This window comes from Saccopteryx leptura, chromosome 1 (genome assembly GCF_036850995.1).
Source record: "Saccopteryx leptura isolate mSacLep1 chromosome 1, mSacLep1_pri_phased_curated, whole genome shotgun sequence".
Taxonomy (NCBI): Eukaryota; Metazoa; Chordata; class Mammalia; order Chiroptera; family Emballonuridae; genus Saccopteryx; species Saccopteryx leptura.
The window spans coordinates 153,799,762-153,827,046 of record NC_089503.1 but is presented as its reverse complement, the minus strand read 5'-3'; the positions used below and the strand labels follow the sequence as shown (position 1 = coordinate 153,827,046).

General features: G+C 43.5%; 1 protein-coding gene and 1 pseudogene across 4 annotated transcripts in view; both read left to right on the top strand.

The window, feature by feature from the left end:
- Positions 1 to 27,285, top strand: part of PARP8 (poly(ADP-ribose) polymerase family member 8) — a 168,861-nt gene that overhangs the window by 31,831 nt on the left and 109,745 nt on the right. The window contains exon 1 of one of the 4 annotated variants that reach the window (XM_066377916.1): positions 26,508 to 26,574. The exons of the other annotated variants lie outside the window; for them this stretch is intronic. Coding sequence (XP_066234013.1) covers positions 26,552 to 26,574 — 23 coding nt within the window. The 5' untranslated portion in view covers positions 26,508 to 26,551. Of the gene's footprint in view, positions 1 to 26,507; positions 26,575 to 27,285 lie in introns of those variants that run through there. 4 annotated transcript variants of the gene reach the window in all.
- On the top strand, positions 16,275 to 26,120 carry LOC136389733 (transmembrane emp24 domain-containing protein 5 pseudogene; annotated as a pseudogene).

The window sequence follows — 27,285 nt, the reverse complement described above, 5'->3', positions numbered from 1 at the left end:
TTATTCTGAGATTTTAAATTTGGGTAACTGAAAAATTGTCCCAAATTTTGAATTAGGGCATCCAGGTACCATATTTTGACGTACAGTATGTGGAAAACATCTGTTAAATTTCTTGAATGTGATCAGTCCCTAATCTGCATTTTGAAAGGGTGGAAACTGTAAGATAGCCAGGTTATATTATCTAAAAACAAAGGAGCCCTCTGGTCTACCCTTGGCTCCTCCCCTCCTTCTTCCCCCCTATAATAGTGCTATATGCTCTTTATTTCTCCTTTACTCGTTAACGCACTGACACCTGCCGTCAGCTCCTAAGTCCTAAGGGGCCCCACAAGACTTGCTACCAGGGGAGCAGTGGGCAGCGGGGGCTGGTCCTGTGATCACCCCCTGAACCTGTCTGCAAGGTCCCCTTTTATCTGACTTCATTCTTTCCGGGGCAATACATTCTTCCTTTGCTTGCTGTTCTTTGTCTCTCCACTATATTCTTTTTCTCAAGAAGGTAGGAATTGAGGTCTGGTGGTCTCCCTGTAACAGTTTTGTTTTGTTTCATATTCCCAACTTCTCAGGCTTCCATGTTTCTTCTTGATCTCCTTGTCCTTTTTTTAATTGACTCTGTGGGTTTTGGAGTTTCTTAAGCTTTTGCAAATTTAGCTCTAGCTGTTGCTCCTGAAGGGCTCAACCTTCTTATCTCTGTGATCTTGGACAGCAGGACAGCATTCCTTGCCTCGGGTGTTGTGATTCTCATTCCGTGACAGTGAGACCCAGGTTCCCGCCATAGCTCTCACCCCACCAGGGGATTTTGGAAGGACGGGTCTGAGGGCATCGTGCTCGGATCCTCCTGCATCGGAAGTTCTGGGGATTTTGGAGAGGTGTTGAAGAGAATGCCAGGACTGTATCTGGAAATTTTCTCTCTCTTACTTGCGATTCTGGCCAGCAGTATTTGCAAGAAGAAAACTAGCACTGAAATTAAGATGTTTATATTATAAATAGCATTATTGATTCCAGAAAAAAATTATTTGTATCATTTTCTTAGTGATGATAGATACATAGATATTGATGGATATGCAAAGTTTTATACACACACACACACACACTTTTTTTTTTTAAGGTGAGAGGAGGGGAGATAGTGAGGCAGATGCCCACATGTGCCCTGACTGGGATCCACCTGGCAACCCCCATCTGGGGCCATGCTCGAGTACCAAGCTATTTTAGTCCTGGAAGCTAATATGCTCCAATGGAGCTATCCTCAACACCTGGCCACTCCAACCAATCATGTTGCAGACTGCGGGAGGGGAAGAAAGAGAAGGGGTAGAGAGATTGAGATAGATGGAGGGAGAAGCCAGATGGTCGCTTCTCTTGTGTGCCCTGACCGGGGCTTGAACCCACATGTCCATACACCAGGCCGATGCTCTATCCACTGAACCACCGGCCAGGGCCGCAAAGCTATCATTTTTAAGTACGTGTGGATGAAAAGAGGGTGCTATAATAAATGGTATGTTCCTAGTTGAGCCGGTCATGGTGGGTAGTCACGCCCCAGGCCTGTAACCTCTTTACTGAGAGTTCTTTTAGCCATCCCTGCCCATTGTTCTTGTGCATCTGGGTTAACACACCTTGGAAATGCCAGCAGTGATAGCCCTCCAAGGTGTAGCCATCCACAGGAGAGCGCATAGTCTTGTTTACTAGCCTGTAGTCTGGTCCCCGCCTGGCTGTCTCCCACCTCTGTCACTTCCCTGTCACACTCCCCTCCTCAGTCCCAGGTGCAGGGAGAAGCCGCAGAAAGGCCAGTCTTGCTCACCAGCAGTTGTCATTTTTGGCTCAAATAGACTCATACATACTCCTTACCAGGATGGACATGTCTTACATCGACATAAGCAATTTTGTCATTTATCATGTTCTTTAGTGTATGGCTTTCCAACTCCTGTGGACTGTAACCAGTGTCACTAATGAAAACATGGCCACGAAAACAGACACTGCTTCTGTCTTCTTCTCCTCTGTGTCCTTCGGGTCACCTCAGTGTCACCCGGCAGTCTTCCTCCCTCCTCTCTTATTCGGTACACCCTCCTGTTGGAGATTTCTTACAGTGTGACAAGTGCAGTGTTACACACGGATATGTGGAAATCGGATGAGGGTTTAAGTTCTTTCTGTGGACGATGAGCGCCACCAGGGCTTAGGCGGCCCTGCCTGTGACTCACCATTGTCCAGGGCCCCCCACTGTGCCCGGCGCACAACTGATGCTCCATGACTGTGTCTCAGTTGAGTCCTGGAGCATATGAATGAAAAGTGTTGCTGCTTCCTGATTAAATGGGAGGTTTAGATAAGAAAACCTCTGAGTACAAAATGGGGAAAAGACTGATTTTTCTCATCCACCCCTCCTGCAGACGTAGGCCCAGGGAGACAGACACATTCAACATGACCCTTGCTCTTCCGGTGTCCATATTACTCAGAAGCTTCCCCTGTTGTTGTCGGGTCCCTAGAGTCCTAAGGACGTCTGTGGCTGTTAGAATTGGAATACTATCCCCCCCAGCTTCTTCACTTCTGATCCCTGTGATAAAAGGACCCTTTGTCTCGGAGAAAGCCAGAAATCACACCTGAGAGGTTTTTTCCGTGTGATGGAATCGCCATGGGAACGGGGTTCCTGTGCCCGCACAGGGGCGAGCAGGGCAGAGACAGAGACCTGCACCCGGTCCAAGGGTCACCAGTGTCAGATCCTCATGAGATGCTGGCTTCACCCCCTCTCCGCATGGAGGGGTTTCCTGAGAAGAAGCCACAGAGCCAGGAGGTCCTTGAAAGCCTTCAGGGAAGGGAGAGGATGAGGAGACTTGGTGTCACCTAAGATGTGCCAGCCAAGATGGTCTTTAGCTTCACACTCATAACTTAAAAATGAATCAGGTAAATCTATTCAAGACACGTCATTCCCCCTGCTGGGAAGACAGACGGGATTTTACTTGGTATTACAGGAGGAAAAAAAAGTTCTTTAAAAGAATTTTAACCTTGCCTTCTCGGAACTAGAGTGGAAAAGTATTTTTCCACATCTTTCTGTCAGGAAATGAGGATGCTGTGGTGTCATTGATCTTCAGTGTCTTATTGGGAGAGGGTGGTTACCTGTCCTAGAACATGACAGTGTGAGTCCCACGTGGGGGGCGGGCGGACTGGTTTTTTGTTTTGTTTTGTTTTGTTTTTTGTATTTTTCTGAAGCTGGAAACGGGGAGAGACAGTCAGACAGACTCCCGCATGCGCCCGACCGGTATCCACCCGGCATGCCCACCAGGGGGCGACGCTCTGCCCACCAGAGGGCGATGCTCTGCCCCTCCGGGGGCGTCACTCTGTCACGACCAGAGCCACTCTAGTGCCTGGGGCAGAGGCCAAGGAGCCATCCCCAGCGCCCGGGCCATCTTTTGCTCCAATGGAGCCTTGCTGCGGGAAGGGAAGAGAGAGACAGAGAGGAAGGAGAGGGGGAGGGGTGGAGAAGCAGATGGGCGCTTCTCCTGTGTGCCCTGGCCGGGAATCGAACCTGGGATTTCTGCACGCCAGGCCGATGCTCTACCACTGAGCCAACCGGCCAGGGCCGCGGGTTGACTGTTTTTGCTGTTCGCTGACTGTATTCTTACCTATGACCAGATTGTGACAAGGAAGGGCAGTGTTCAGTACGTGTGTGTCACGTGGCGGACCCAGTGAGTGAAGGACAGAAGGACCCACATCACAGGAACGTGGAGGGGAATGTGGGTTTCCCGACCCTGTGACTCCCCACCTGCCGAGTCCAGCACCTGAAGAGCGTGGATCTTGCCGAATTGGGAACTGCAGGGAAAATCACAGCCCCGACAGTTACTGAAGACTTTACCATTTACAGAGTGTTTTTCTACATCTGATCTCATTTCCTTTGCTGCCTTGGTTTCCCAGTCAGCTTGAGAGCACCCCTGTGGGAAGAGAGGGTCGGGTCAGAGGAAGCGTGTTTCACTGCCCTGTCTTCATTATGACGTCACGGCCTCCTTAGGGTGCCTCCCAGGTGGGGTCCTGGAGAGACTCGTGCGGGTCAGCCCAATTATTTATGATGCCATCTGCATGATCAGTATGATGGGAAAACAGTGTGCTGTGCGTCAGATCTCAGACATGCATGTCCTGGGGGTCAGTGCTGCATCCATTGAGATGTAGACTCGGATTCGGTAGCTCTGAATTGGGCCGATGCCCCATTTTTAATAAGGGGATCTGATGTTGCTGAGCTATGGACCCAGTTCTGTGGAGTGGCAAGTTGCTGGGACGTAAGGGGTTTTGGATGCAACCAAGGTCTCACGCAGCTTTTCTCGGGCTGATACATTCTTAATAGGGTAACATCACCCACTGGATAAATAAAGTTTCATTAACACGCGAAAGGACTACAACGTGACTCATGGAACCTGCTTTCTTCGAAAATTAGTGAATTAAACCAGACTGAATACACATCCGTTTCTAAAAGTCCAGCTGTGGGCCTTCTGGTGAGAAAAATGCAGCTTTCATGTATTGTTATTTGTTTCAAGTCAAGAAAACAGTAGACTGGAGTACTTCAATCATGATTTGTCCACTTTCTACTGTGCCAAGAGCCAGCTGGGCCAGACTTGGCTCCCAGAAAAAAAACAATGCACTGGTGTAGGGCTGAAGAAGGCTGGTATTTTTCATCTGTTCCCACTAGGCTGAAAAAAACAACAACTTGTCTTTATAGGATTTTCCTCTTTAAAATTCTCTCGGAGAGGTTACGTGCTTCTCTGTGGAGAAACCCAGGCGCCATCTAACTCTGGGTGATTCTGTTGATCACTTCGTCCCCGTTGGGAGACAAGGTCATAAACTGGCACCTAAAACCTTTTTTTCCCCGTGAGGCCTATGGTTTCCAAGCATGAATTTTTATTTTTCTCTTTCTATAATGCAGTGGAAGTGCTCATTTACAAGGGAATCAACATACTGTGACCCAGAGTGATGAAACAGTGGTTTAAGGCAAGTATTTAAATTCTTAGGAACTGGACTATGTGTTTGGTCTTCTCTCATTTTAACTATGTGGGTGATCTCTTGGCTTGCGCTTAATAACTGTTCTGTCGAGACGTCATTTCCTAAAGTTGTGTGTTCCCCTTACGAATGCCGTATTAAGTTGATGGAGTAGTGCTGGGTCAGCCACTGTGCCATGAACTTCCATGTCCTATTTTTTAAAATTGCGAAAACTCTTCTCCTTGGGTCATCATTATACTGAGTAATCCTCACCCTCATACTTGAGGTCGTTTCTACAGTATATAATCCTCCAAGTAGCCCTTCAGGCCCATCTGATACTCATCAAAATATAATAGAATTTCTGAATTTCTTCATCTAGAAGACAATGGAAATGTTTCAGATTATGCCATGGAGAATTATTTTATAGTAGAATTGATGTTTTAAGTCTTACTTTGTTTGAATACCCTCATGCTACTTTTAAATGTGATTGGTTGTTAATGACCAACATACATCGAGGTTACAGTTTTAAGCTTTGAAGTTAACTTAAGACACGTGGAAGGAAGAGTTGACAGTCTGTCATTGTCCCCCTCTCACCCACATTTTTCTTTACCAAGTGTTTTATATTATTATCATTATTAACAGGAGGCTGTTAAAAGATGGGCATTGGTAGAGGAATTGAAGAGATCATTAATGGTAGAACTAGCAGGATTTGCTGTTGATTGGAGATGTGGGGTGGGGACTGAGGGAAGTTATGAGCGTTCAAGGCATAGGGAATTTGGTTACCTGGGACTAAATCCTTTAATTGTTCTAACAAAAAGAGTATGTTTTCATAAGCGGCATTTGACATATAAGACATTGTAATTATGTGATTACGTTGACAGATTAAATAATAATTTTTGAAGTGACTTTGGTTAATATGAATACGGACTCTTTTGAAATCTGGAAAATTCATGAGGTTGCTAAAGGCACAAACTTTGCTGAGAAAGGATTGGGAGGAAGGTGGTAGAAGTTTAGGTGAGACAAATACTTTCGGAATGTTTAAATCTTACAAATTTGTGGAGTTTTAAATTCTTAAGAGACAGTATACTTGTTTGTCATTTGGGCCAGAAAAAAAATATTTTAACCTTTAATATACTGATTTTTAGTTTAGATTTAAAACGCTTATTAATTCAAGACCCCTGTTACTTAATAAAGCAGATACATTTTGGATTGTCTCATTGTAGTGTCTTCATTGCATATATGTAAAATAATTCTTTAATAATACTGGATGTGGTTCAAAGTACTGAAGGAGTGTGCTATTTAAATAAAAATCATTAGTGAATAATTTTATTCAAAATGACAACCCTGTATTATTCAGCTTAAAAACATATTTTGAGTGTATCATGCTAAAAATATATCTTTATATCATTGTTACTTATATTAATTTTGTGAAATTATCATATTTCACTCATGATTGTTTGTATAGGTACTAGTTTTATTGAGCATTTTTGTATATTTTAAAAGCAGAACTACTGGATTAAGATAAACTCATGCTCCACGAAAATTTCTAAACTTGTGTCATTTATTCTAGTTGAAAAATACCATTTCCCCCATTCTTGCCAATAATTATGGTGTTAAATCATATCTCTTTGTTACTTTAATTTGTATCCACTTATTATTAGTGAGTTGGAGGATTTTTAAAGTATTGAAAGTTTGGAACCTTATTTGTCTGATGTCTCATTCTTTTCTGTATATTTTGTTGGTTTTTAAATATTTTTAGAAATTATTTAAAAAAATATTTATGGGATGCTCAAATTCTCATGTCTGGTATCAATTTTCCTTTATCTAAAATATCATTTAACCTTCTTGTCCCACTTGGCTAAATCTGGAGCCATTTGATGGCAAACTTGTGGTGGTTAATTTCAGAAATAAGCCTGTGTAACAATCATTTTAGTGGTTAAGATCAGGATTTTGGGTGGTCCAGAAGTTTCCATTTGAATCCAGTCTCTTCATGATCTTGGGTAGTTACTAATCTCTCCACTTTTACATAGGAATAATAACTTGCCATAAGATACACACAGAAACACAAATATTTAACTCAGAGCTTAGAACTGTACCCACAGTAAATAGAAGTAATAACAGTATTATTAATAATAGTAAGAAAAAGAACCAACAATTTTCATTTTGTCAAACACCTCATGCTTTCAGAGTGCTTAATCTGAACATTCTCAATCCATATATTAATAATCTGTTATGTTGCCAGTAGCATAAAGTGATTGATTTCTGGCAATTCTCATATACTGGTACACATACACCTTGCTTACAAAAACACTTCTCAAGGGTTTCATAATTTACACAAAAATCCATATAGTTACTTTTTTATTGGGTACCCTTGTCTAAGTGTTAGATTTGCATATATTTATATAGTTCACTAAATCATTCTGTTCTTTGTAAACTAATATAAAGTCTTTTTATACACATTTATAGGAGCATTTATTGATTTAATAAATCAGAAGCCTGTCAACCATGCATCCATGCATATTGTTGTTATAGATAGTGTAAGCATAGTTCTTTGTAAAAAGTATATAATTCATCCTTCAGTTGATATAAATATATAATCACTCAGTATTTACCTGCCATGGCCTGTATCCTGCAGGAAAGAAACCTTTTGAGATACATACAACTTGCAGTTGTTGCTCATTCAATGATTCTCCCAGGATGCTTTTGTACTTTGCAGATGTCTTAAATTTATTTATTTTTTTAGTACTCATTCCACAGTAACAAACAGACTTGGTAGCTACTTAGAATGCCTCATCTTTTCCTCAGAAACAATAAGCAAATTCTGAGGGTTTGATTGAAATTCTTTCTGACTCTACTGTTGGAATGATTTTAAGGCTTGATCTTTGAAAGATATTCCAAAGACATCCATGGATGTGTTTTGCTACTTTTTAGGGGACAGTAGCCGAGTGTGGAGACCATACTGCTTGCCAGGATCGTGTGTGGGAAGCTGACCATATTGACTGCTTCTCTTGGATTGAAATGAATGCTAATACTACCCTGCTTCTCTTGGCTCTGATCTCTTGTTATCAGTGAGGTGTTTTTTTCTCTAATTCCATATTCATAAAAGTAAACACATATATAATTATGAAATCAAATGGTATGGTCTTACATCAACCATATTTTAACATTGTATGCATAAACTGGTCCTCATTGACTTAATTTTAGCTGGGTTCTGTTGAGTGCCTGTCATGTTAGTGTTTATCTGTCTTACATCTCCTTACTCCGTCATCTGTCAATATAGTCATTTCATAAGTTTTGGGTACGTCAGTCACCAACGTTGCATCTGCAGTGGCTCTACCATTATACTTCTTGTATAATTTTCTTTCTATAATTTTTTAAATTAAAAATTGCCTATGAATTTTTCCATTAGCCTTTATTTGATTAGTATATATAAATATGTAATTTTATTATATATTTATATGTATACATAAATATATATATATTTTCAGTTTGTGTTTTTTTGAGAGAGTCAGAGAGAGAGAGAGAGAGAGAGAGACAGATAGGGACAGACAGACAGGAAGGGAGAGAGATGAGAAGCATCAGTTCTTTGTTTCAGCACCTTAGTTGTTCATTGATTGCTTTTTCATATGTGCCTTGACCAGGGGGCTCCAGCACAGTGAGTGACCCCTTGCTCAAGCCAGCGACTTTGGGCTTCAAGCCAGCGGCCTTTGGGCTTGAGTCAGCAACCATGGGGTCATGTCCATGATCCAATGCTCAAGCCAGTGACCCTGCTGAGCCCTTGCTCAACCTCGGTGTTTTGAACCTGGGTCCTCCACGTTTCAGTCTGATGCTCTATCCACTGTGCCACCTCCTGGTCAGGCTATTATTTTTCAGTTCTTATAAGACTTTTGTCATGGCTTTCAGTAATTTTCCCAAATGGTCAAACATATCAATAAGTGATCTCTACCCACTTCTTCCCCATCCTAGAGACCTCACTGAGCCCTCCTGTTTTTTTTGCTTCTGAACTACATTCTCTGCAGGTCTGAGGCACATATGATGATAGCCCTGTGTTGTGTCCTCTCGTCTCTGAATGTCGTACTCTCCTTGTTTTGTTGAAACGTACACTCTTTTAGCTGCTAAAGAAAAGTTGTGTTAAGGGTCAATTTTTTTTTTTTATTTTTTTTTTCTGAAGCTGGAAACGGGGAGAGACAGTCAGACAGACTCCCGCATGTGCCCGACCGGGATCCACCCGGCACGCCCACCAGGGGCGACGCTCTGCCCACCAGGGGTCGATGCTTTGCCCATCCTGGGCGTCGCCATGTTGCGACCAGAGCCACTCTAGCGCCTGAGGCAGAGGCCACAGAGCCATCCCCAGCGCCTGGGCCATCTTTGCTCCAATGGAGCCTTGGCTGCGGGAGGGGAAGAGAGAGACAGAGAGGAAAGCGTGGCGGAGGGGTGGAGAAGCAAATGGGCGCTTCTCCTGTGTGCCCTGGCCGGGAATCGAACCCGGGTCCTCCGCACGCTCAATTTTTTTTTTTAGTCTGGCCATGTCTAAAATATCTTTATCTGATCTCCATTTTAATTGCTTGAAAAGGTGTAGAATTCTGGGTCAGAACTCACTGTTCCTCCTAATTTTGAAGATATTGCTCATTCATCTTACTGGATCCAGTGTTCTTGAGTACCTTTCTGATTCTAATTCCTTATATGTAACTTTTCTTCTTATCTCTCTGGAAGCTTTTTTTTTTTTTATCCTTAAAGTTCTGAAACTTCACAATGATATTGCTGGGTGTGGATTTTTTTTTAAGTCTGTTAGATTTAAATGTTAACAGTAAGACCTTTCATGTGGAAGCTGTTATCCCTCTAGGAAATTATCTTATACTATATATTTGACAATATTTTATCACCTTCTTAACTTCCTAAGTCTGTTGTTGGACTTCTTATAATGATCCCTTGTTTCTTATTTTTATTTTCATATTTCCATGTCTTTATCTCTTTGTTTTTTTCAAGATTTTCTCAATTATATCCTCAACACTTTTGTTAAATTATTGTTAGTATAATATTTTTAATTTTCCAGCTTTTGCTCTTAATTTTTTTTTCTTTTTTCCTTTTGAACATAGTTTTTAAAAACCTTTTGTTGCTGTTTTATGTACTTGTTATTTTCTGGCTGTCCGCATCTCTCTGTCAATCTAAATGTCTTCTGCTTCCTTCATTGTTTCTGTTTTCTCTAGATGCCCTCCTTTCTTTGTCTGGGTCCTCGCGTGCCTCTTGGCGGCTTTCACAGGTGCCTAGTGATGGGTCCCTGCTTCTTGGCATTTACAAGGAAGGCAGTGGGCACAGTGATCATGTGTAAGCATTAGAGCTGGTGGCAGTCCTCCAGGGTGCAGTAGCCACAGTGTTTCGAGGACCGTTTCATCTCAGGACTCATCCGAAAATGTACTACTCCTACAAAATTTATACCTGAGCCGTTAAATCCTACAACTGTCACAGAAGAGAAAAATAAGAGAGACCCAGCCAGACAAGAGATCCAGAGACAGAGAAATGGAAAAAAAAAGTCAAGGATGATGGCTTGAGAAATGTCTGTGTGAGCAGAAGTGGGGAGAGAGAGGGACAATGAATGACAATGAGGATGTGTGTTCCGGTATGTTTATGAAATGGATGGAACGGGTCTTACAATAAAGGGAAGCTTGGTGCAGGTTTTGGCCTGAAAAAAAAAAAAATGGCAAAGAGGAAAATTCTGGGGTTAATGAATATGTTTTTAGTTCATGATGTCATTACTCCTGAAATAGTCTTCTTCTCAGTTATTTAAAGGTGAGAAAACGAGCACCTTCCATTGGCGCGTTCTTTCCCTGAGCGATTCTGCTGCTGTTAGCAGAGGGACCTCTGTTTGTGTGTCTGCTTCAACCCGAAGGAGAAGTCGTCTGTGTTTGGAATTCCATGGATCTTTGCTTAGATTCTGTCTTCTGCTTTCCGCCTCTGTTTTGCGATGATTTATGAGGCTGCGTTGCCGTTGCCTTAGAACTTCCTCAGCAATGGTAATAGAGAAGCACTCCCATGCTTCTTATTTACGGACTTTTTAAAGGGAGATCTTCCTGTTTTAGGAGAGTCAGAGAATAGAATGCGTTTAACAAGCCAAAGGTACTAGGATCCCCAAGTTTTGCCAGTTCTCTCTCCTGGTTTACTCTTCTGGTAGGAACTTCCTAGAGAAGAGGAGATGTTGCTTGTCTGTGTGTGCGTGTGCATGTGTGCACGCTCCTTCACGGTGTGAGCTTTCTTGGATTTCATTCTCCTTTTTCAAAGTGTCCGTATTTCAGTGTGCCAGATTTAGCAGTGTAACTCTGCTGTTGACTTTTCTAAAAAAGAGCCTTACTGTGTTTCCATGTCTGTGACCTATATACTTGATTAAAAATTAGTATAGCTGAGAGGTTCTGATTTGATTGCCTTAACCCGTTAATCTCTGAATTATATATTCCTACACATACATACTCACATGCGTATGAGTCTGTTGCACAGTCCTGTATATATTTGAAACTTTTCCTAGCCTCAGGGTATATTAGTCTGTTTAAAGACCTTTTAGGAAGTGAATTGTGTGTTATTACTGGTCACCTGTGACGTGGCATCTTGTACAACGCTGGCTCTGGTAAGCACAACTCTCTAGTTAGGAACCTCCCCCCCCAAACTGAATGTCCGCAGAGGTGGGCAGTTGGGCCGGTCCTGGAGCAAATTCTTTGACAGCCTTTGTTTCCCTTGTTTCAAACATGGGGACATCATGATGGAGACATCAACTCCTTCCTTCTTCATGCAAAGAGAAAACCGTTACCGTTTTTGTTCAGGAGATCACCTTTGTGAGAGTAAGAATGGAGTAAGAGTGATTTGGTTTAGTCCGGTTGTATTCCTGGCCCCTCCTGCCCAGCTCTGCACCCCACCCTGTTGGTCCAGGGCGGGCTGGGGGCCCCATCTGGCCTCTGACCTGTGCTGGAGGCATCTGCTGAGGCTCCAGGGATGGGTTCCCACGCTCCTGAGCGGGAAGCCCAGGAAGCCCCTTGTGCGTCCTGTTCCCATGTCCAGAAGTGAAGCTGAGGCCACAGAAGCTGTCCCGTCCCGTGGGCCACACAGGAAGTTAGCCCACAGGGAAAACAGATGCTCTGAGAGAGACAGAGTTTCAGGGAAAAAACGGGTGTCCCCAGTGATATCATTGAGCTGGCGAATTAAACCAACAATCCTGGAGTTCCGCCTCCCCCATACTCCAGCACACGTTTCTGCACTTTTTATTTATTTCTAATTAAATGTATGGGGGTGACATTGGTCAACAAGGTCACAGAGGTTTCAAGTGTACATTTCTATGATACAGGATCTGTTTATTGCATTGTCTGTACTTTTTCTTGATAAGATCACCGAGGCCCTGTTGCTAAAGTCAGTTAAGTTAGGGCTTTTGACAGGTGTAGGCAAAAGCATTGCTGGGGAAGCACATCACTCCTTTACCTCTTCGCCTCATTTCCCACGGTGATTATTAGCATCTGGTAACCGTCCCTTTTGCTCTTGGAGCCAGTGGAGTAAACCGTAGGCCAGGTTATTCATCTGGCGTTACTGTGGTGATGAGAAACGTTCAGAGCAACAAAAATCGAAAGGATTGGCCTGTAAACTTGATTTACCTCCTTCCCCAAAGAGCTCATTACTTTTCCATATCTGATAAATAGTTAGGGAAGAATATGCTTTCTGTTTTTAAAGAATAACTTGTATTAACCTTCCCTATATTCAAGATGGCTTGAAATATATTGATTACAAAGTAGAATGGCAGAAGCTACATTAAACCGTAAGCCCAAAATAATAAGAACAAACTGTGTATGCTGACCTTTGGCTATCGATTACCATATTGTAGATGTCTCCCAGAGTTATACTTTAGAGACAGATATTGTCATTGTATTAAAAAAAAACTGATAAAACAAAACCAAACTTACGGAAAGGGTCTCTGCTCCTGCACAGTGAAGATACACTGATTTGCGAAGGACCTACAAAACACGCGTTGGTGACTTTGCTGTTGATTGCAGACACAAAATAAACAGGGACATTTTAGAATCTGTTCAACTTCGTATTGGTTTTCTGTTAATAGAGGGAGATATCGTATAATTATAAAAACATGCAGAATGGTCACAGTTATTAAATATTCTTGATGAGACAATCAGCTAGGTTTTAAAATTATGGTAGTGTATTATTTCTTCACTTGCTTATTCAGTGAGCTCTTGATGGCCAGGTTTGACAGGCCACCCCAAGGACAGGAGTCCCTGTCCTCAAGACATTGACGGGTCAGGGGACAGAGAAAGAGGCAGTGTGTACTCTAACGCTGGAAGCCACAGTGCAGGTGAGTACTTGGAGCTTTGGGAGCCCAAAGACGGGATCCAAATACAAATCTGGTGGAGAAGAGAAAGAAAAGGTACTTTGGTGGAAGGAATATTTATAATAGGGAAGAGAGAGGCACATAAAGTGTTTTTGGAAAAGTTCTCATGAGGACACTGGGCTCTTACTCTGTATCACAGTTATGTTCAAGGCATGAGGTGTGTAAGAGCTCAGGGCGGAGATGACAGCATTTATTTAGTGTTTTCTGGGGGGGGGGGGTTGAGAGAGTGAGGATGGAATTTTTAACTCCCTTCTGTCAGATACTTGCTGTGTGACTCGAGGAATAGGAATTGTGCGGTACATTGCCCATCTGTACAAGGGTACTGACAGTGGCCTGTGTGTCATTGGGCTGTTGTGAGGTCAAAACATGAGTAGTAGTTGTTGTTATTTTTTTTATTGGGATAATCGCATCTGGGCTTTTCGTAATCTGACGAGGTCATGTGGTAGAGGTGTCCATACCCTAATCCCAGAATCCCCCACCCTAATCCTAGAATCACCAGATATGCTCCCTTACATGACAGAGAGGAATTCAGTGGTGTGTGTAGTGAGTCTCTGGGTGGGGAGGCTATCCTGGATTTCCGTGGTGAGCCCACTGCAATGACAGGGATCTTAGAAGAGGCAGGGCAGTCACGAGATGTGATCGAGGCAGCAGAGGGTCTGAGCTGCAGACCTGAGGATGCCGCGCCACTGGCTGTAAAGGGAGAGGAAGGGGCCAGGAGCCAAGGCATGTGGGCAGCCCCCGGCATGTGGGCGCCCTCAGGAGTGGGGCTAGGAGGAGACAGGCTGTTCCCCTGAGCCTCTGCAGGGAAGTCAGACTGGCTGGCAGCTGGATGGTGGCCTGGTCTGACCCGTTTTTGGATACTGACCTCTGGAATTGTAGGACAATAAACTTGAGGCACCGAGGTTGCAGTGGTTTGTTAGCGTGGCTGTGGGCAACAACAGGTAGGTATGATTCCTCTCTCACAAATGCAGCGGAGCTCTGGGAGGTGACGTTCATGACAGAGTTGCGGGAATTGCTGAGGGGGGGTGAGCAGGGCCTGTGGACTGGTGGGCCTTAGGGTGGAAGTTGTCACCAGGAGGTACCCTGGGCTATACTTCTGTGCTGTCCCCTGCAGTGGACCCTGGCTGTCACCTCCCACTGGCTTCCAGGGCCTACAGGTCCTGAGCCGTCGACCGGGAATTCAGGTGGCTGATTCTCTCCCTCTCCTGCCGACACATTCCTCTGTTACATCACGTACCATTTTCCTAGCTCCTTCTCTTTTTCCGAAAGTGTCAAAATCTCCTTTTCATGGCTGGGTCCTCCATTCTTTCTCTCCTTGCGAGTTTATGTTTTTCCTCCCCTTCCTTAGCTCCCATTAGTAAAAGTTAATCTAGAAACAGAAATGGTTGGTCAAGCAGCCACGCTCAATCCCAAGCAGCAGGTGACTTTCCAGCACATGGCAGTGCCGGCTCCCGCTTGATCTGAGAAGACTGCAGATGGTAGTGTCCGTTCAGCATGGTGACCACAGTGGAGACAGCTCACGTCACCTTTATGAAAGCACCCACAGGGTCTGTGTTCTTGTCATCTTTCCATACAATCTCAGTGGTAACACAGTGAGTGGGAGGCGAAAATGTTCCTATGCTGCCTGCCAAAATGTTCACAATGGCGAAATTTCATGTTTCTGGACAAATTTCTATGAATGCACTTCTTTCTTATGAAATATCTGAGAATTCACTCATGCTTTCCTGTTGGGAGAAGGAAGGACATTACATCTCTTTGGATGCGTGTGGATGTGTCAAGGCCCTGAGGTTCTTAAAGAACTTTCATGGGAAGGAAATACTGCACACAAAGATGACCAAACTTGATTATTTAATAAGGAAAGGCAAGCTGACTAACTAGAATTTTAAAATGTGCATTTTTAGACAATTATTCAGACCCACCACATCACAGACAATATTAACAAGGGAGCAGGTAAACATTAATCAAAGGAGTATTAAAAAACAACACCCTGGTGTTTAAATTATAACGCATAGGCAGATGTGTGGCCTCCTGAGAGGAGGAAAGGAACTAATCATGATTCCATAGATGTTGGCCTGAGCACCAAGCAAGTATTTAGACAGTAAAGAGAGAGAATTCTGGTAAACAGCAGGTTTAGGGGTAAGATAGGGAATTAGCATCTAGGTCAAACAGGAGGTTAGATTTCTGCTCTAACGTTCAAGTATGGGGTCAGGGAGAAAGGATGGATTTGGAGTTCATGGAAACAGAGGTGACATTTAAAGTCCAGGAATAGATGATGGAACATCTGTGCAGGTTAGAGAAGAGAAGGTGTCATGGGGCTGAGGGTGGAGCATTCCGTAATTTCAAGGTCAAGCGAAAAGATGGATTGAGCAATTGAAAGCGTGCATGTTGGGACCGTAGATGTAGAGGCTAAGACAGTGGGTGATGTCTCGGAAGTCGAGGGAAGAAAGGGCTGCTAGAGAGAGAATGTGGTTAGCTGCCCAGTGCTGCTAGGAGTTCAGTGTGAAAAGGAGCAAGAAGTGACCAGATTGGTGATCATGGAGGTGGTTGATCGAAAACCCAATGTGATTGGGTTAAAGGGAACATGGGAGCTACAATGGAAATGGCAAGCATGGCCAACTCTTTCAAGAAATGGTCCTATAAAGTGGAATGGAGAACTAGGGTGGTAGCTCAGACAAATGTACTAGAGAATATTTGGGTGCCAATGAGAATGACTCAGGAGGTAAAGAGAACTTAATGGCAAACAGGCTCATTTCATGTATCATGTTGTTAAGACATTGAGAGCAGTCTCTGGGGGCCGGTGTATCTCCCTGTGTGGTGGGAGTTTTCCCTGCCTCCTGGGGTCCCCCAAGCTCCACATTTCCCTGCCCACCATGAGGAGTCCAGGGAGGAAAAACTGAGCCCAGCTGCCAAGAAATGTCACCTCCCATGCCTTTTCCAGCCTGAGATGGTTCCTGCAGAGATGGACGAGGAGATCTGGCTGCCCCTCCTGGTGCTCCCCTGGTGGCTCTGCCCCCAGTGCTGCTGGGGGGAGGGTGTCCGGCTTCACAGTGACCCCTCCCCATCCAGAAGGAGTGCTTCTACCAGCCTCTGGCCCCGAAGGCCTCGCGGGCGATGCAGCACCACGTTTTGGATGGAGCAGGATTCGATACCAATGTCCATCTTGCTTCTCCAGAAAGAAGAACCTTGGTTTTTGAACAAAGAAAATCAGATGGCATCACACAGTGGAGACTTGACGTTGGGGACCACGAGTTCTGCTTTGATAATAACAATTCAGCACTGTGTCTGAGAAGGCGATTTTCTTTGAATGAATCCTGGATAATGTGGGAAAAAGGAGCAAGAGCAGGAGGGCTGGAAGCACGGCAGTGCTGGCACAGATCGGCGGGATGTGAAACTGGAAGACGTCCTGGAATCCATCAACAGCACCATGTCCAGACTGCGCGAGCGTGGTTTGTAGCCACACTCTGCTGAGAGCATCTGAAGCTCATGATCAGAACACACAGCAAAGCAGCTCTGATAGAGCTCGTGTCAGTTCTGTGGTTAAGTCAGTGTTGATGGTGGTGGGGTGTCAGCCAGTCAAGTTCATATGCTGGAGTCTACTTGAAAATAGTGGAGGCCCTGGCTGGTTGGCTCAGTGGTACAGTGTCGGCCCAACATGTAGATGTCCCAGGTTTGATTCCCAGTCAGGGCACACAGGAGAAACAACCATCTGCTTCTCCACCCCTCCCCCTCTCCTTCCTCTCTGTCTCTCTCTTCCCCTCCCGTAGCCAAGGCTCCATTGGAGGAAGTTGGCCCTGGCACTGAGAATGGCTCCATGGCTTCTGCTTCAGACACTAAGAAGAGGTTGGTTGCTGAGCATTGGAGCAACGCCCCAGATGGGCAGAGCATTGCCCCCTGGTGGGCTTGCTGGGTGGATATTGGTTTGGGGCCAAGTGGGAGTCTGTCTCTCCCTCCCTTTCTCTCACTAAAAAAAAAAGAAAAACAAAGAAAGTGGAAAAATAGAACTTAAAACTCCCAATCAGAGTACTTCACATTGAAAAAGAGAAAAATGCAACACAGTGTTACAATCAACACCATTAATAGTCTTTTCCAAAATATTTTCAGTTATTACCATAGTCATAAAACAATTATAATTTTGTTTGTTTTTTGTATTTTTCTGAAGTTGGAAACGAGGAGGCAGTCAGACTCTCGCATGCGCCCGACTGGGATTCACCCAGCATGCCCACCAGGGGGCGATGCTCTGCCCATCTGGGGCATTGCTCTGTTGTGACCAGAGCCATTCTAGCGCCTGAGGCAGAGGCCATAGAGCCATCCTCAGTGCCCGGGCCAACTTTGCTCCAATGGAGCCTCGACTGTGGGAGGGGAAGAGAGAGACAGAGAGGAAGGAGAGGGGGAGGGGTGGAGAAGCAGATGGGCGCTTCTCCTGTGTGCCCTGGCTGGGAATTGAACCCGGGACTCCTGCACGCCAGGCTGATGCTCTACCACTGAGCCAACCGGCCAGGGCAAACAATTATAATTTTAATGTAAAAAGAAAGTCGTTTTTGGCTGTGCCAGTAATCTTATTGCTTCAGTTCTACATTAAGTGTATAATCCATATTTCTCAGAGTATATGTATAATTGAGGCCATATTAATAATGGCATTTTCTTAAGTTTTAAAAAATATTGCAAATGTGTCATAGGTGATTTAAGTAAATGAACTTTCGGCTGAAACGCAACACTGAACTATGTTTTTAAAAGATTCTCTTACCCAGAAGTTTCTTTGTAAGTGTGGTAATTACAAATTAATTGTAAAAGTTTTCAATAGATTGTTACAAATCCCCTGAGAATGACCCAACCATAGATTGAATTTGTTTTTCGAAGACAGAGACTCTGCTTTTCTGTTTTTGCATAGGCGTTGGTCCTATGGAAAAGAAGTTGTGAAAAACAGATTTGTGAAACTTTTATAACCAGATGTATTTCAACTCAAAGCATCAGCAAAAAAGTATTAGTTTTGCATACTTACGACCAATTGAAATTTATTTTAAAACCTAGGAATTGAACCGTATAAGAATTTTGATATCTTTGCATACCAAATTTTGACAGTGATGCCCAGAAAAAATTGATTTTGATAACTTTTTCTCTCAAAGAAGGAATGTTGCATAATGTCTTCTTACAAAATTATAAATTTATAATGAAATAAATAGGAAATGCATATAAACCATAGAGAATATATATATTATTTAGTGTTCGGATGTGTTCCAACAGGATTTAGACAAGAATATTATTAATATTTTAATCCTTTATTGTGGGTTTTAAGAATAATTATTAAAATATGTGTCCTTCGTCCCTCTCAGAAATTAAGTCGTTTACAAGATAAAAAGCGAAAATATATTTATAAAAAAATCTCTTTGCATCCTCAGAGAAAGACTATGCCTTGGAAACAAACCATGCAGTACACCTTCAGGAATGATTTTCGTCATGGGAAATCAAATTCTACTCTAGATCAGTTTTATGCAAGTGGTGGAACATTTAAGAGACAACCTGTAGTGTCTTGTCAGGTGTAACTGTTATAAATCATAAAATCCTCAGGCGAAATTTTTTGAGTCGTTGACATATTTTTATTCTTGTTATGAATTTCATCAACAGGAGTATAATCATTAATGGAGAACCTTTTCAAGAGAAACATGTTTAGGAAATCTTCCTGTTACTGCTCCTAAGGTGTCCTTTGCATTGCTTACATTTACAAGGGACATGTCCTGTTTCACTGTCAAGGTCTCATCAGGGCGGCAGTTAGCAGGGGGTGGAGAATACAGACCACGGGTCCAGGCAAGTTGTGTTTCGGGTCCTCTTATCCTCTGTTTTGTGTTCTCGGCTCTTCGCAGAACCAATCAGCTGCATTCACAAAGAGCCCATAATCACATTGGCTTGAAGGCGTTTTTCCTTCTTGCATTCACTTTTCAGGGTGAGTCTGGTTACTCTGTGCAGGGACACAGGCTCTTGCAACTCACCCTTTGCTGAGGGGCCAGGGTGCTGTCTCTGTTCCCAACATCAGGAAGAAGGATAGGAAGAAGAAGACATCAAGGGGACATGGCCACCTGCCTCAGCTTAAAGGGTGGTCCCAAGGGCCACTGCAGGATGTTTCTGTGTGTACCGTATTGACCAGAACATGATCAGATCATAACTCCTGGGTGCAGGCAAGGCTATGAAGTAGCCTTGATTCAGGGCAACAGTGTTTCAAACTCAACATCGGATTTCTATAGAAAAAGGCGTGAGTCAATATTAGGTTCAAGGAGCAGCATTTGCCATGTCGTCAGTCCCAGGATACCACCCACCATCCTCTTGCGTTCCTCTGTCCTCTCTCTCCCTTCCTCTCACTGGGGGTCTTCGGGAGTGAGAAGGTGACATTCCTTCCTCCTGGCCAAGCTGCCCAGCTGTCTCCCTGAGCAGACGGGCTGGGTCCCATCTCTGGGGTCCTTGTGCGGCGGCACCAACCCTTGCCCAGCTGGCGCAGCCGCGTGGCAGCCCTTTTCCCTTGCTCTGGTGCCTCTTCTCCTGTGTCTCCTGCTACTGGTGGAGAGAAGGGCAAGCTGATGATCTAATTAAAGTGATTCACATGAGGTAGAAGAATCGGTGGTCCACCTTCCGCAGGAGTCCTGCATGAAAGACTGGGGCGGGACAAAAGCCTGCGATCCTTCAGTGTCCCTGTGTGTAAGGAACGCCCGGGAGCCGCCTCCCTGCTCTGCAGGGGAAGCCATCTCTCAGTCCAGTCTTGTTAGCAGTGGGGGCCCTGGATACAGAAAACACACCAGTGAAACACCAGTGGGTGCAGGAGACTCACATTTTGTTTTGTTTAAAAAATTTTTTAGAGGTAGTATTACTAGCTTTTGTAACGTGGTCACACCCTGATAGGTGATTTATTGGAATATGAACATTGGTCAGCCCTCGAAGAAGCATTACACCAGTTGTAGCTCATGTTCATGCATTTAGTCATTTGTCTTGAAACACAGCAGTGACGTTGTGAGAGAATGTTCAGTGCATTGAGTCCCTCTCGCATGTCCTCTGAATTCCAGCAGTCAGATAGCCACGACTTCTTAAAGCACCTGCTGTCCCTGCTTGCCCTGGTCTGTGTTTGATCAGTTCGCACGAGTGGAGGGAGGCTGAGAGTCTCTACTAATAGGGGAACGAGATTGATGATATTCAGTGGCTGAGCCTGGTTTTGGGGGGAGAGATATATATATATACATATATATATACACACACACACATATATATACATATATATATATTTAACGCAACAGTGTCTTATTTAGCAATAAAGTGTGTGTAAATGCATAGAAAAAATTTTCCTTAGTAAAAAAACAAGTTCTTATGGATGGGTAAGAAGTCGTCTTTCTATACAACATGTCATGGTTTTTTAAAAACTTTCTAAAGCTGTATTCTGATTTTTTTCTCTTTTCTCAGGCAGTTCTTATAATAATGTTTTCCGTGCATTTTGTGTTTTCTGTGTGTCCCATCCTGCTGTAAACATTTTATAGCTTTGTGACAGTGTTAAGGAACATGACTAAGAGGATGAATCAGATTTTATTTTTCATACCCAGGCTGTTTCCGTTTGATGGTATCCAATTCAAATATGTTCCAGTTTTTGGAGTGACTGTCTCGGTGCAATATTTGAAGGATGAGGGACAGCTGGATTGAACAGTGTGTGTGTGTGTGTGTGTGTGTGTGTGTGTGTGTGTGTGTGTGTGTGTGTGTGTATGAGAGAGAAAGTTTTGGGGCTTACTAAGATCTGTTTTAAAATTGCCTATATTCATTTATCTTGGCCATGAATTTCTGACAAAGGCGCTGCCACTGAAAACTGAAGTTCCATAGTTAGCAGAAGAGTTTTCAGAGTAAATCCATGTTACTGTTAGCCAGATGTATTAATCATGTTACAGGGCGTGGTGGGGCAGACCTTAGGGTGCTCACCAGACCCTTTCTTCCTGGGCACACAGCGGGACTCTACTCCCAGTCTCCCTTCCATTTGGGTCTGAACGTGCTCTCGAGTACTAGGGGGTGGGAGTCACACGTGCCACTTCACGGCTTTGCCCACCACACAGCTTCCTGCCTGCGTGGTTGAATTCAGAGGACAAGGCCTTAGCAGTGACCGTGACCGTGTGGAGCAGAATCTCCCTCTTCTCTCTGTATATTGTGATACTGATGAGAAGTCAGCCCCCTTTGTGTTAAAGCCACTGAAATCTCATGTAGGAATTGGAACTTAAAATGTAACATATTCACTCATGTATAAGACACCCTTTTTTGAAAAATTTGGGGTCTAAAATCTGGGTGCGTCTTATACAGTGGTTGTAGGGTTTTTTTTACTTGCATGTCCTGCTTTTTCACATTTGCTTTTGTGCTCGTTGTGGAAGACAGTGATTCGTCATCAGACACAGTTGAGGACATAATGGATGGGAGTTTTGACGGTGATGAAGAGTTGTATGAATTTTTTATGTAATACTTTTTTTTTTTTTTACAAATTTCAGGCCCCCAAATTAAGGTGCATCTTGTACATGGGAGTGTCTTATATGCTTCAGAGCTGTTTTGGACTGTGGAGTCCAGCTGTGTTCTCTGGAGGGACTGCAATCTGGTGCACACAGGACGTTGTGACATAGATCATGGACCAGAGCTTTCAAGCCTGGATGTTCTGTGCGCCTGAAATAGAGGTTCCCTCTCCTGTGGTTCCAGATCGTCCCTGACTGCGCACAGTGGTGTGAGCTGTGTACTCACTAGGAGTGACTGGGACAGTCCAGCATGAAGAAGGCCTTGCAGTTCACGCTAAATCGTGGCTTTTTCTGCAGAGATGATTGGTGTTTGCTTTGTTTTATTGCCGGCTTACTGGGGTGACTGGCATGCAGCTTGGCAGCTGTCAACAATGGTCAGGAGCCATTTGAAATATTTGACTGATTAGAGATAAGTTACTAATTCTTGTTCAGCGTTTTCACTTGGCGAATGTTCAAGTGTATTTTTAAATATGGTAATAGCCATATTCCTTTACATGCAGATTTTGGTAATAAGCTAAAAATTCCTTTCCCTTGAGAATCAACTTTCAGATGCATTTAATGGATAATAAATTTTAAAGAAAAACTGATCATTTGTTTCTCAGGTGGTTATTTTAGTCAGTTAGATTTATTTTAAAAATTTACTTCAGAGCCCTGAGGTGAAGTCCTGTGTTTCCTGTTTCAGGAAGCAGTGGAATGCTATTAAATTTCTCCTTATACTCTCGTCCAAGTATTTTTAATTCAGGGATTTCTCTACAAGGAGTAGATTATTCTCGCTTTCCAGATCAAATAATTGCCTTCTCAAGACGCTGGTGATGATAATGATGATGATGATTATCGTATTAATATGATTAAGTGGATATCAGAAGTCAGGGGCCTTTCTGAAAGAAGTGGTTGTTTGTTCTTGGCAGGCTGATATTTAATTTCGTTTAGGTGGTTTGGGTTTGCATGAATACTAGATTCTTGTGCTCATTCTGTCGTTTTCTTACTACATGATTTCAAATAAAAAGTTCTTAACCTTTCTCTGCTTTCGTATTCATTCACACTTACAGTATGAAAAGTTGGGAAGCCTTTTAAAGCCCTGTGATAATGTGCTCCACTGAATTTATGATTCACCCGGGTCAGGTAGTGCCTTGACCCTTGGTGGTAGTAATCTTATAACGAGAGGTAAGACAAAGGTTTTGAAGAAGGAAAATAACCAGAGAGGAAATGAATTAGAAAAATAAAGGAAACATAAGAAAAAAATATGCATTAGTGAGATATCCCTAAACAAGTTTATTTCTGTTCCTTACTAGATGTTGAACAGTCTTCTTTCAAGAAGTGAGGGAGACTCTTAGTTTCTTCTCAAAGTTTTAAACCTCAGAAACCATTGAAATATTTTCTAAAGTGTAACTGTATAAGATACTTAGTTTCCCTTTTATATTTTAAGCAGAGGGTTTGGAATTCTTCAGAAGAAAGTGTTCTCTTGGGGTCAGCATACCTCTGTTCAGTGACGAGCCGGTAAAGACTCTTCTAGAACAAAGGTAGACATTCCTGAGAACGTGACGTGAGCGCCTGGTCACATGCAGTGTCTCTCGTTTCTGCTTGCTGGAATGAACCAGCAGATACATAGCCCGGTGAAATTATATTGTATGTGTGGAAATTGATTCTTCACTTTACCCTGCCTTTGTAAGGGTGAAAATCGCTAACTTTTCAGTAGATTGAAAACAAATTACATAGCTAATCAAGTGTGTCACTGGGTTTCCTTTTTATGTGATGTGGTGCCTATTCCGGCACAGCAAAGGAAGAGTCACTTCGGTTTTCCCTTAATCTTGACTGGGAACGAAAGTTCATCAGTTCAGAAATGAATCTGCTGCTCTCTGAGTTGATAGTGACAAATTGACGTGTGGATGAATGAGAATTACACATGTGTCCATCAGAGGTGACCGCCCATGATGAAATGTTCGATAATTCTTTCCTCTGCTACCCATCTGTCTAAACAATTTATTGTTGTATTAAGGGAAAATATAGCAATTAGTGACTGTCTTTAAAAGTTTTTGGTAAAAGCAATACATATTAAAAGTTTGGCTGTATAGGGCATGCTTTTATTTAATTTTTATTATAATTGTAGTTAGAATGTCTGAACGTTTTTGGTGGGAGAGGTCAATACCTGTTAAATGACTTTGGTGGTTTTTCATAAACCATTTTACACAATGCTTGATCAGTTAGAAGTGAATGCTGACTAAAATCCAGAATAAGGAAAACCATTTAGTGAACTCATTACCCATTGACACTGTAACAAGATACTTACACAGAGGTGCAAATAAAACTATTTGGTTCATCACTGTCATCTGTATTGGCTAACCGTGGCTTCCTAATACGAACCCATGTTCAATCGAAGCGTGTCTGTGAAATTCAAATATGATTTTGTGTGTTTAACTGCTAATAATGGCTGTTAACTAAAGCAGGATTAATGAGCTAAAATAACATAAATTAAAGGGTGATTTATCAATTTGCTAATTGTTTTTTTTTTTCTTTTTCCCATGGCAGACATTTTCAGTTGTTTGCACAACACGGGGCTAAAACAAGCCTTTACAGTGCAGCTAAGTTGCAACAGCAGGATATCTGTTAGGTTTTATAAGCCAGGGTTTCTAAAATAGAGTCAGTTTGCTCTTTTCTGTTGGTGTTTGTATTTCAAAGTGACGCTGCTGATGTTGGCCTTGATCAGTTTGTACGCAGTGCTGCTTAGATAGTTTTTCTAGCTCTGTGTGTGTATATGCGAGATTTCCTCCAAATCCTGAATATAGCAGCCTCCCTCAGAGCCAGGGCTGTTTATGGCTCAGCCTCCTCCCTTGGTGATCTCTCCATCGTCTTAATGTCTCTTTTTAGAAACCGACAGTTTGATCGCTTTGTACGTGGCTTCTCCACAGCTCTGCCATACTGCTTCCCGACTTCTTTATCTCTACAAATTCTCTTACTGAGCAGTGTGTCAGACAGATCTGGGTTGGAAGCTCTGCTTTTTTCCCTCGATGTTGGCAGTGGATCGGAAAACTTGGGAGTCTTTTGTTTCCTCAACTGTGCAGTAATAATTTAGGGTGTTTTGTTACGTGACACAATGAAGTGCTTGGTATGTCGAAGGTGTTGAGTACAGATCTACCGAATGGGTGAAGGATGTGCGAACTGTTTCATTCATGACCTTCCAGAGCCTTATTTCTTTTCCCATCTTCTAAAGAATGTTCTTACCGACAGGAGTGCCTCAGATCTGGTTGCAGCATCTGCAAGGGCAGACTGACTGCTTTTCCTCACGCAGCCAGCTCGGTTCGTATCCCTCGCCGCTGTGGAGCCTGTCGCATATCGCTGAGGGTGTCTCAATTGAGACGTCCCCTGGGAACAAAGCCCCATTTAATAAAGTTGGCTTGGGCGCACTGAGGACTGGGACGGCTCCCTTCCCACAGTTCGGGAAGACCCATGAGGGAGCTGTTTTGCACATGAGTCTCACGTCCACTTGCTGGCTCTGCGTGTCCTCTGAGAAGGTCAGGGCCACCAAGGACGGTACAGGCTGGTCACACACAGTGCGAGAGACTGTCACCCTGGGTCACCTCTGTCCCCATGCTCCTGACCTTTCCAAAGGGCAGGAGCCTGTGGCGAAGCGTGGGGAGGGAATTTACATCTTAGAAGAATACCTCCTCTGTTTCCTATATTACTTTTTTCTGTGGAAATAACCACAAGCGTGTGTCAGAAACTTCTCTGCCATTGAAGTGTCAGGTAATCCCATGCTGTGTGGTTAAGGATGGTGTTTATAGCCAAAGATCAAAACCATCTGAGATTCCTCAGGGCCTTTTAAGGGCATGAGACAAGCCCAGGCTCTCTCTGAGTCGTGTTTTGTGAGTGACAGGGCCTTGTCTCTGTGGTGGTTTTGGTAAGCCTTCGAGCCTTAGCTCCCGTCAGCAGGGCTCTTGTGTTTTAACAACCACCTCCGCTCTGTAGTGAGTGTCTGAGCTCTCCCTGGTACACAGAGCTGCAGGCACATTCGGGCACGTGGTGAGTCAGCCCCGACTCTGGGTGCCAGGTGCCCCGTGCCGCTTGAACGTGCCCTGTCCTGGGCCCACGGCTACGCCGCCCACCGGCCCGGCTTCCTCCTGGGGAGCCGCCCCAGCTGTTCCCTCTGGTTCTTCTCCTCCGTGTGGGCACCATGTCTGCCGCCTCAATCTGACTTTGGCAATGGTGTGTGTGGACTGGATTATTACAACAGAAGACGTCAGGTAATCGGCATGACTTGTCGGGTTGCTTTCAGGTTTTTCCAACAGAATGTGTGAAGGTCGGTTCCGGTGTGCGTGTCCCACTGTGTGGGGGGCTGCAGGTCCTACGGTCAGAGTTAGAGTGTGCCCATAGGGACGTCTGGATTCTGAGGTTGGGTTGGGAGCAATCGGGCTAGAGAGCGAAAGATCTGAAGTACGGCGGTGGTGTGTTTCAAGTCCTCCAATTCACTTTTTTGACGCATCTACAGATTTCGGGCCAGCCTCTACTTTCTTCTCTGGGGAACTTCCCACCCCATTGGCAAGTCAGTGACCTGCTTTATGTCTAGTCCATGATGTCATCTTTCTTCAAGAACATTTGTCATTACCATAATTTTCATTTATTTGGGCAGTGTTTTCACTGTGTTTTCCTTCCATGGACTAGAAGCATCCTGAGCTCAGGGGCCCTGTGTTGTTTTAATTCACACCTCATTGACTGCAGGCATGATTGGATGTTGACTTCTCTTACTAACTGGTGAGAATGAACTATTGAATGCATTTTCGTATTCTTTTCACTCTGAGTGTGAATGTCATTTCTCTCAATGGCTTAATATCTGTCCTCTCTCCTGTGCTTTCTTTTTGCAGTATTTTTATTATTATTATTATTTTTATTGTTAAATGTTTATTTTATTGATTTTAGAGAGAGGAAAGGAGCAAAAGAGAGAGAACAGGAACATTGATCTATTCCTGTATGTGCCCTGACCAGGGATTGAACCAGCAACCTTTGTACTTTGGGAGGATGCTGTAACCAATCAAGCTATCCGGCCAGGGCTATTTTGTAGTTGTTTTAATTGTAATGGGACAATCCCTTTGTATTTTTCTCTCAGAGCCACGTTTGTTATTAGAATGGGTAAAGATGGTGTATACTTAAAGAAAGTCTTGGGATGGGAGCAGGGCAGATGTGAACATTTGCCAGCATTCATGAGTTCTGTATCATTTTTCTCGGTGGAAATAAATTAAAGCTTAATTCTTCTTTTCAATTCTGATGAATATTTCTAAGCCATTATCTGTGTCCTCTATTAAATGACAATCTCCAGTAAAGAGGTTTTATTGATATTTGCAGTTGTAGATAGCAAAGTGGTGGGCTCAGGTGTCGAGTGCTATTAGACGGATTTAAAACAATGACCCATTTTGAATTATCTATGAGTCAACTTATCAAGAATGATAAAAATGATTCTATCAATCA